Source organism: Chlorocebus sabaeus, chromosome 4, assembly GCF_047675955.1.
Source record: "Chlorocebus sabaeus isolate Y175 chromosome 4, mChlSab1.0.hap1, whole genome shotgun sequence".
Taxonomy (NCBI): domain Eukaryota; kingdom Metazoa; phylum Chordata; class Mammalia; order Primates; family Cercopithecidae; genus Chlorocebus; species Chlorocebus sabaeus.
Genome location: NC_132907.1, coordinates 51,418,431 through 51,429,150, shown reverse-complemented (window position 1 = coordinate 51,429,150; position 10,720 = coordinate 51,418,431). Strand labels below are relative to the sequence as shown.

The 10,720-nt window shown below is 38.9% G+C and overlaps 1 protein-coding gene across 5 annotated transcripts in view; it reads right to left on the bottom strand.

The window, feature by feature from the left end:
* Positions 1 to 301: 301 nt before the first annotated feature.
* Positions 302 to 10,720, bottom strand: part of TMEM267 (transmembrane protein 267) — a 57,494-nt gene continuing 47,075 nt past the window's right edge. For 3 of the 5 annotated variants that reach the window (XM_037990800.2, XM_073014771.1, XM_073014772.1), the window contains one exon: positions 7,953 to 10,310. In XM_037990800.2, coding sequence (XP_037846728.1) covers positions 9,975 to 10,310 — 336 coding nt within the window. In that variant the 3' untranslated portion in view covers positions 7,953 to 9,974. Of the gene's footprint in view, positions 693 to 7,952; positions 10,311 to 10,720 lie in introns of those variants that run through there. The other 2 variants (XM_073014773.1, XM_007961518.3) reach the window with 2 other exon arrangements.

Here is a 10,720-nt window from a genome sequence, read left to right as displayed (position 1 = left end):
CAACATAGTGAGACCCTGCATCTACAAACAAACAAACAAACAAACAAACAAACAAACAAAAAACCATTAAAATTTAGCCGGGCATGATATTGCACCTGTAGTCCCAGTCACTCAAGAGGCTGAGGTGGAAGGAGTGCTTGAATCCAGGAGGTCAAGGTTGCAGTGAGCTGCAGTCATGCCACTGCACTCCAGCCTGGGTGACAGAGCAAGACCTACTCTTAGAAAAAAAAAAAAAAAAAAAAGGCCTGTCGTGGTGGCTCAAGCCTGTAATCCCTGCACTTTGGGAGGCTGAGGTGGGCGGATCACGAGGTCAGGAGATCGAGACCATCCTGGCTAACACGGTGAAACCTCGTCTCTACCAAAAATACAAAAAAATTAGCCGGGTGTGGTGGTGGGCGCCTGTAGTCCCAGCTACTTGGGATGCTGAGGCAGGAGAATGGTGCAAACCCAAGAGGCGGAACTTGGGCGACAGTGCGAGACTCTGCCTCAAAAAAAAAAAAAAAAGAAAAATGTAAACCTTTACCAGTTCTGCATACTTTGTGGCTTGTGCTCTCTGCTTTCTCTTCTCTAAGGTTCCAAGGTATTTTTCTCTTCTCTATGGAATTGGTCAAAACTTCTTTATCAGGCCATCTCCAAAGATTCTAACCTGCTGTCAGTTGGCAACACTTGGGTCAAGGGTCAAGGGCACGCTCCTGTGGTATGTCAGTGTGGGGGAGGGAAGAGAATAGAGTGGGGTCATGAGGTCAGTATGATCAGTTATGCTTAAGCGCCCACCCAAGTCTATCCCACTATCAGAAAGCTGTGATGTAGCAGACATTCCGTGTTACAATATTACACTACAATGTTCAGTAGTGAGCAACACATTATCAAGTACCTGGCTGAAGTTAGATTGCATGAGTTGTAGTAAACCAAGTCAGCATGCTTCCATAACTACTTCAAAGACATGTGGCCTAAAGTAGAACCAGGAGAAGCCGTCTTCATAGACTATTCTGGATTGACTAATTGTATGATACACGAGGAAGTGCACAGTAATTTACACTGCACTGTATTGCACTGATGGGTGCCTGAACTTATACCACTGTACAGGTAGGGCCTTGGCAGAGTTAAATGCACCCAGCACAGGGCTGATGAACTTGGTGATGAAGGACATTTAAGAAAAATTAAAGATATTGATAAGGCAGAGCAGCTGGCTCAATTAAACAAAGAGTGGGCCGGGCGCGGTGGCTCACGCCTGTAATCCCAACACTTTGGGAGGCTGAGGTGGGTGGATCACAAGTTCGGGAGATCGAGACCATCCTGGCTAACACGGTGAAACCCCGTCTCTACTAAAAATGCAAAAAATTAGCCGGGAGTGGTGGCGGGCACATGTAGTCCCAGCTACTCAGGAGGCTGAGGCAGGAGAATGGTGTGAACCCAGGAGGCGGAGCTTGCAGTGAGCCAAGATCGTGCCACTGCACTCCAGCCTGGGTGACAGAGTGAGACTCCATCTCAAAAACAAAACAAAACAAAACAAAACAAAACAAAATAAAAAAAAAGACAGAGAGATGAGGAAAATGAAGTTAAAGAAGCAGGATGGGCCTGGAGTAGTGGTCTTCAAAATATCATTCCTGAACAGCTGCACTGACATCAATTGGAAATGTGTTAGAAATGTAAGTGATTAGGACCTACCAAATCAGAACTCTGGGGATGGGTCCCAAGCAGTCCAAGTTTTAACAAGCCCTGAATGTGATTGTGATGTATGGTAGACTTTGAGAACTACTGGTCTAGAGAAAGGAAACAAAGCTTAAGATCTCAGAGGTGACCAGTATCATCTAAGATAGAGGTACAGGGGCCCACTCTACTGACAAATGGCTGATGTGATGTGGCAATGAGGGTCGTGGCATAGAATAGGGGAATGCACAAGTCCAGGTTTCAGGCAGGTCATCTATAACTGGGAAAGATAAAAGCAAGGGTTGGAATAAAAGGAAAAAGGGGATCCTTTTTGCTCATATCATCAAAGAAGGGGAAAGTGAGTCTTAGAAGGTGAGGAGAATTTGAAGTGAGCAACATAATGAGCTATCAAACGAAAAAGACTGAGAACTCTGACAGTGGTGAGCAAAGACCAGTTGGTTAAATGGGCCAAACTAAGTAATCACTCCACCAGCCAAAAGAAACAGGAGCCAAGGGTGTCTGCCTAAGGGACAGAGTGGGAAGGTTGCTGCCTCAGAGGAAAAAGGGCCAAGTTAAAGAGGTGAAAATAAAAAAGGGAATTTTGGCTGCATGGTGGCTCATGCCTATAATCCCAGCACTGTTGGGAGGCCGAGATGGGTGAATCACTTGAGGTCAGGAGTTCAAGACCACCCTGGCCAACATCATGAAGCTCTGTCTTTACTAAATATACAAAAATTAGCCAGGTGTGGTGGCAGGTGCCTGTAATCCCAGGCTGAGGCCAGAGAATCACTTGAATCTGGGAGGCAGAGGATGCAGTGAGGCGAGATCATGTCACTGCACTCCAGCCTGGAGTCTCGACACAGTGAGACTCCATCTCAAAATAAATAAATAAAATAAAATAAATAAAAAAGGGAGTTTTTACCCATTTACAACAGGGATTTTTATTATTATTATTATACTTTTAAGTTCTAGGGTACATGTGCACAATATGCAGGTTTGTTACATATGTGTACATGTGCCATGTTGGTGTGCTGCACCCATTAACTTGTCATTTACATTAGGTATATCTCCTAATGCTATCCCGCCCCCCAATCCATGACAGGCCCCAGTATGTGATGTTCCCCACCCTGTGTCCAAGTGTTCTCATTGTTCAATCCCCACCTATGAGTGAGAACATGCGGTGTTTGGTTTTCTGTTCTTGCAATAGTTTGCTCAGAATGATGGTTTCCCGCTTCATCCATGTCCCTACAGAGGACATGAACTCATCCTTTTTTACGGCTGCATAGTATCCCATGGTGCATATGTGCCACATTTTCTTAATCCAGTCTATCATTGATGGACATTTGGGTTGGTTCCAAGTCTCTGCTATTGTGAATAATGCTGCAATAAACATACGTGTGCATGTCTTTTTAGCAGCATGATTTATAAGCCTTTGAGTACATGCTCAGTAATGGGATGGCTGGGTCAAATGGTATTTCTAGTTCTAGATCCTTGAGGAATCACCACACTGTTTTCCACAATGGCTGAACTAGTTTATAGTCCCACCAACAGTATAAAAGTGTTCCTATTTCTCCACATCCTCACCAGCACCTGTTGTTTCCTGACTTTTTAATGATTGCCACTCTAACTGGTGTGAGATGGTACCTCATTGTGGTTTTCATTTGCATCTCTGATGGCCAGTGATGATGAGCATTTTTTCATGTGTCTGTTGGCTGCATAAATATCTTCTTTTAAAAAATGTCTGTTCATATCCTTTGTCCACTTTTTAATGGGGTTAATTTTTTCTTGTAAATTTGTTTAAGTTCTTTGTAGATTCTGGATATTAGTCCTTTGTCAGATGGGTAGATTGTAAAAATTTTTCTCCCATTCTGTAGGTTGCCTGCTCACTCTTACAGTAGTTTCTTTTGCTGGGCAGAATTTCTTTAGTTTAATTAGATCCCATTTGCCAATTTTGGCTTTTGTTATCATTGCTTTTGGTATTTTAGTAATGAAGTCCTTGACCATCCCTATGGCCTCAATGGTATTGTCTGTTTTCTTCTAGGGTTTTTATGGTATTAGGTCTAACATTTAAGTCTTTAATACATCTTGAATTAATTTTTGTATAAGGTGTAAGGAAGGGATCCAGTTTCAGCTTTCTACTTATGGCTAGCCAGTCTTCACAGCATCATTATTAAATAGGGAATCCTTCCCCATTTCTTGTTTTTGTCAGGTTTGTCAAAGATCAGATGGTTGTAGATGTGTGGTATTATTTTCGAGGGCTCTGTTCATTTCCATTGGTCTATATCTCTGTTTTGGTACCAGTACCATGCTGTTTTGGTTATTGTAGCCTTGTAGTATAGTTTGAAGTCAGGTAGCATGATGCCTCCAGCTTTGTTCTTTTTGCTTAGGATTGTCTTGGCAATGCAGGTTCTTTTTTGGTTCCATATGAACTTTAAAGTAGTTTTTTCCAATTCCGTGAAGAAACTCAATGGCAGCTTGATGGGGATGGCACTGAATCTATAAATTACCTTGGGCAGTATGGACATTTTCACGATATTGAGTCTTCCTATCCATGAGCATGGAATGTTCTTCCATTTGTTTGTGTCCTCTTTTATTTCACTGAGCAGTGGTTTGTAGTTCTCCTTGAAGAGGTTCTTCACATCCCTTGTAAGTTGGATTCCTAGGTATTTTGTTCTCTTGTAGTAATTGTGAATGGGAGTTCACTCATGATTTTGCTCTGTTTGTTGGTTATTGGTGTATAGGAATGCTTGTGATTTTTGCACATTGATTTTGTATCCTGAGACTTTGCTGAAGTTGCATCAGCTTAAGGAGATTTTGGGCTGCGATGATGGGGTTTTCTAAATATATAATCATGTCATCTGCAAACAGGGACAATTTGACTTCTTTTTTTCCTAACTGAATACCCTTTCTTTCTTTCTCTTGCCTGATTGCCCTGGCCAGAACTTCCAACACTATGTTGAATAGGAGTGGCGAGAGAGGGCATTCCTGTCTTGTGCCCGTTTTCAAAGGGAATGCTTCCAGTTTTTGCCCATTCTTTATGATATTGGCTGTGGGTTTGTCATAAATAGCTCTTACTGTTTTGAGATACGTTCCATCAATGCCTAGTTTATTGAGAGTTTTTAGCATGAAGGGCTGTTGAATTTTGTCAAAGGCCTTTTCTGCATCTATTGAGATAATCATGTGGTTTTTGTCTTTGGTTCTGTTTATATGATGGATTATGTTTATTGATTTGCATATGTTGAACCAGCCTTGCATCCCAGGAATGAAGCCAACTTGATCATGGAAGATAAGCTTTTCGATGTGCTGCTCGATTTGGTTTGCCCATATTTTATTGAGGATTTTTGCATCGATGTTCATCAGGGATACTGGTCTAAAATTCTCTTTTTTTTGTTGTGTCTCTGCCAGGCTTTGGTATCAGGATGATACTGGCCTCACAGAATGGATTAGGGAGGATTCCCTCTGTTTCTATTGATTGAAATAGTTTCAGAAGGAATGGTACCAGCTCCTCTTTGTACCTCTGGTAGAATTCAGCTGTGAATCCGTCTGGTCCTGGACTTTTTTGGTTGGTAGGCTATTAATTATTGCCTCAATTTCAGAGCCTGTTATTGGTCTGTTCAGGGATTCAACTTCTTCCTGGTTTAGTCTTGGGAGGGTGTATGTGTCCAGTAATTTAGCCATTTCTTCTAGATTTTCTAGTTTATTTTCACAGAGGTGTTTATAGTATTCTGATGGTAGTTTGTATTTCTGTGGGGTTGGTGGTAATATCCCCTTGATCATTTTTTATTGTGTCTATTTGATTCTTCTCTCTTCTCTTATTTATTAGTCTTGCTAGCAGTCTATCAATTTTGTTGATCTTTTCAAAAAACCAGCTCCTGGATTCATTTATTTTTTGAAGGGTTTGTTGTGTCTCTATCTCCTTCAGTTCTGCTCTGATCTTAGTTATTTCTTGCCTTCTACTAGCTTTTGAATGTGTTTGCTCTTGCTTCTCTAGTTCTTTTAATTGTGATGTTAGGGTGTCAATTTTAGATCTTTCCTGCTTTCTCTTGTGGGCATTTAGTGCTATAAATTTCCCTCTACACATTGCTTTAAATGTGTCCCAGAGATTCTAGTATGTTGTGTATTTGTTCTCACTGGTTTCAAAGAACATTTTTATTTCTGCTTTCATTTTATTATGTACCCAGTAGTCATTCAGGAGCAGGTTGTTCAGTTTCTACATAGTTGAGTGGTTCTGAGTGAGTTTCTTAATCCTGAGTTCTAGTTTGATTGCACTGTGGTCTGAGAGAGAGTTCATTGTAATTTGTGTTCTTTTACATTTGCTGAGGAGTGCTTTATTTCCAACTATGTGGTCAGTTTTGGAATAAATGTGATGTGTTGCTGAGAAAAATGTATATTCTGTTGATTTGCGGTGGAGAGTTCTGTAGATGTCTATTAGGCCTGCTTGGTGCAGAGCTGAGTTCAATTCCTGGACATCCTTGTTAACTTTCTGTCTTGTTGCTCTGTCTAATGTTGACAGTGGGGTGTTAAAATCTCCCATTACTATTGTTTGGGAATCTAAGTCTCTTTGTAAGTCTCTAAGGACTTGCTTTATGAATCTGGGTGCTCCTATATTGGGTGCGTATATATTTAGGACAGTTAGCTCTTCTTCTTGAATTGATTCCTTTACCATTATGTAATGGCCTTCTTTGTTTCTTTTGATCTTTGTTGGTTTAAAGTCTGTTTTATCAGAGACTAAGATTGCAACCCCTGCTTTTTTTTGTTTTCCATTTGCTTGGTAGATCTTCCTCCATCCCTTTATTTTGAGCCTATGTGTGTCTCTGCATGTGAGATGGGTCTCCTGAATACAGGAAACTGATGGGTCTTGACTCTTTATTCAATTTGCCAGTCTGTGTCTTTTAATTGGAACATTTAGCCCATTTGCATTTAAGGTTAATATTGTTATGTATGAATTTGATCCTGACATTAGGATGTTAGCTGGTTATTTTGCTCGTTAGTTGATGCAGTTTCTTCCTAGCATAGAGGGTCTTTACAATTTGCCATGTTTTTGCAGTGGCTGGTACCGGTTGTTCCTTTCCATATTTAATGCTTCCTTCAGGAGCTCTTGTAAGGCATGCCTGGTGGTGATAGAATCTCTCAGCATGTGTTTGTCTGTAAAGGATTTTATTTCTCCTCTACTTATGAAGCTTAATTTGGCTGAATATGAAATTCTGGGTTGAAAATTCTTTTCTTTAAGAATGTTGAATATTGGCCCCCACTCTCCTCTGGCTTAGAGAGTTTCTGCTGAGAGATCCGCTGTTAGTCTGATGGGTTTCCCTTTGTGGATAACCTGAACTTTCTCTCTGGCTGCCCTTAACATTTTTTCCTTCATTTCAACTTTGGTGAATCTGGCAATTATGTGTCTTGGAGTTGCTCTTGTTGAGGAGTATCTTTGTTGCATTCTCCACAACAGGGATTCTTAAGCCTACCATGAAAGAAAGCTGGGCTTGGGGGATGAGTAGAACATAGTTCAGTGGTAGAAGTTGTCCAGAAGCCAGCATGAATAACACAACTCAAGATAAGAGAATAGTAGACTGGGAGGTTGGATGAGTAAAACAGGAAAGAGACAAACACTAGGTGATGGAAGTTATTCTAGAAGATGGAGAAAAATGCACACGTGCAAATAAAGTACAATCTATCTTTCAAACACAATGTTGTATTGACACAAATTCTTTCACTAGAAGCAAAAAGAAAGTGCAGGCATGGGGAGGTGGGTGCTGGTTTTCCAGACATTGCAATCACAAATTTTGGGGTCCATTTGGAGCAGGGGTCCCCTACTCCTGGGCTGTGGACAGGTACTGGTCCATAGCCTGTTAGAAACTGGGCCACAGAGCAGGAAGTGAGTGGTGGGTGAGCGAGCATTATCACCGGAGCTACACCTCCTGTTAGATCAGCTGCAGCATCAGAGACCCATAGGAGCAGGAATCCTATCGTGAACTGCGCACGTGAGGGATCTAGGTTGAAAGCTCCTTATGAGAATCTAATGCCTGATGATCTGAAATGGAACTGTTTCATCCCAAAACCATCCGTACCCCCACCCCTCCCCTACCATCTGTGGAAAAATTGTCTTCCACCAAACTAGTCCCTCGAGGCTCTGGTGCCAAAAGGCTGGGGACTGCTGATTTAGAGGACAAGGAAGATTTCTGATGGTAGAGGTAGGAACCAAGATGAACCCACACATAAAATGTGCAGTATTGTTTAAGCAAGGAGTTATGTTCAAAAGTGCATTCCCATTCTAATAAAGGAAAGTTAGGACAACCCAAAAAATGCCTATGTAGCATTATTTATTTTTATTTTTATTTTTTAAGACAGTCTCCCTCTGTCACCCAGGCTGCAGTGCAGTGGCACCATCTCAGCTCACTGCAACCTCTGCCTCCCACGTTCAAGCCATTCTCTGCCTCAGCCTCCCGAGTAGCTGAAACTACAGGTGCACACCAACACGCCCAGTTAATTTCTGTATTTTTAGTAGGGACAGGGTTTCACCATGTTGGCCAGGTTGGTCTCAAACTCCTGATCTCAAGTGACCTGCCTGCCTCAGCCTCCCGAAGCGTTGGCCTCGGCCTCCCAAAATGTTGGGATTATAGACGTGAGTCACTGCGTCCTGTCACCATGTAGCATTCTTAAATAAGCCCCTATATTTTTAATAATATTTATTTGTTTAATATGAAGAAAGAAAAAGTAGAAAAGGTTTTGCAATTTAGTCTGGAATTGTTACACAAGATACAGACTTTATTTCCACGGATTTCTAAAGTCAGATGCTTTAAAAAAACTCTAATCAAATTTACCCCCACTATATAATATTTACCATTATACCAACCAAACTTATACAATAATTACTCTTGAAAAATAAGTAGACTGTAATATCTAGTCAATTGCAAAATATAATAGATTGCAACCAAATTGTTAACAACAAGAAAAAAAAAAACTCCCCTAAGAGCTTGAACCTTCATAATAATTTATACAGAATTCTGTTTAACTTAATATACAAGAAAATCTGCTGTGGATCAGGCATTGCTTTATGAACCCTCCATCCTCCCTCAGAGAATAAGGCACACCAATCATTAGCATTATAAATCACAAAACTGTAAGAAAATCTGAAGACAGCAGATGCCTCATATGCCACAAAGAAAAGCAGGTCACTTTAGGGCACTAACTTTAAGAAACTGTGCAAATATAAGATGTATAGTAACTAAATTTTCCTTCTCTAATAAACAGGAATCATTTTAATAGAAGATCAACCTGAAAGAAAAAGGAAAAAGCAAATTTCCTAAAACTTTATTTTGAAAAAAATATACGCTGTCTTTCAGTATCAGGCAGATTAAAAAATTATTTAACTAGTAAAATATTTTAGAATAGTATATAAACAAACTGATAGCAACTAAAACAATTTTAGTGGTACATTCAGGAATTTACATTTGAAATGACATTACTGGTCATTATTTTTTGTATGAATTCAAATGTTATGGTTATGATCCAAATATCAGTATTTTGTTAATGTTATTTATTAACAAATATTAAATTTAGCTATGTTTTTCAAAACAGTTAAAACAACACATGAGATTTTAGGTTAGAGATACTAAAAAAATACTAATTCAGTAAAGTGTTACTATAGTCAACATGTTTTAATAATTTCCTAAATTAATTTCTGAAATAATAAGCTAGATCTAATGTTAGCTACCAGATATTATAATGATGTGTCACAAGTGCTCTGAAGATTTTGCCAGCAATCATAACTCATAAAGCATTGTGCAAATTAAATTTCAGTCAGGATCAACATATATGAAAATAAATACATGTTAGCATTAACTATACATTTGTATAGTTAAATGATTGATATCATTTATTTGGCGATTTCACTATTTCAATATCTCAAGAAAATGTGGATCCAAATATAATGTTAACTCTTTACAAATTAGTTACCCTAAATTTGAACTGTTTTTCACTAGGAAATGGACTAAATTCCAGGTATATTTCCAGAAAATGAACAGGATGTTAATCTAACAGAACTACTAGTTAAACCAGATAAACAGAAAAAAACAATAAAAACATATTGTGGAATAAATGAAACTCTAATATTGCACTAGAGTTGTCATAGAAGAGAGAAGTAGAATAATAACAAGTATAATTTTTTAAAAAGTTGTACATGCTTCCTGAGAAAGAGGATTCCAGAATTATAATAATTAAATAATATAAACACCTAACTGTGTTTTTAAAAATTAACTTTAATGTTGGCTACTCTTAATTATCATCATCTGAGCCATTTGCTTCTCTAAGACTGCTATGTGGTTACCTCAGACGTCAATACGAACTCCATGTTTTGAAGACATCATTTGTCTGGTTCCTGTTAAATACATAACGAATGAACAGATGTGAGGTAAAGATGATGTCATTATTACATAAAGCCAGAATGGCAAAGGAGAAGTTTTTCCAAATGGGCATATCCACAAACCATGACGAATCCCATCGCGGATATGGTGTGAAGTCCAGGATATAAATAACATCCAAGGAAGAAAGCACCATGAGTCTTTGAGCTTGAAAAGGTGCATAGTAAATTTCAGGGTCAGAACCACAACAGGTATCACAGTAGAACAGTGAAGGAAAGGTCTTCGCGGAAGAGTCAAAGCAGCCTGAGGGAGCAAAGTAATAGCGAGTATCATTTCCCTTCTAGCAAAACAAAATTTTATACACACTTCTTAATATTTTAAAATATTTTCCAGAGTCTATTGGACATGCAAAAGAAACATGTTCTATGCCACTTCAGAATACATATACCAAAATTATATATATATACACACACAAACATATATATATAAAAAAAGACTATAAAAGTGTGAGCAGGATATCCTTTACATTAAAAATAAAATCAAGTTCTCAGGAATATGGTGATTAATTTTTTAAGTGTCCCATTATTTGCTTTGAAGATTCACAATATGAATATAATTTATATCCTAAGTGTATGGTTTGTGTAATTTGAAGTTTTATATAATTATCCACAGTCTTTAAGAGCACTGAAAAAATATCTCACAACCAAATAAAA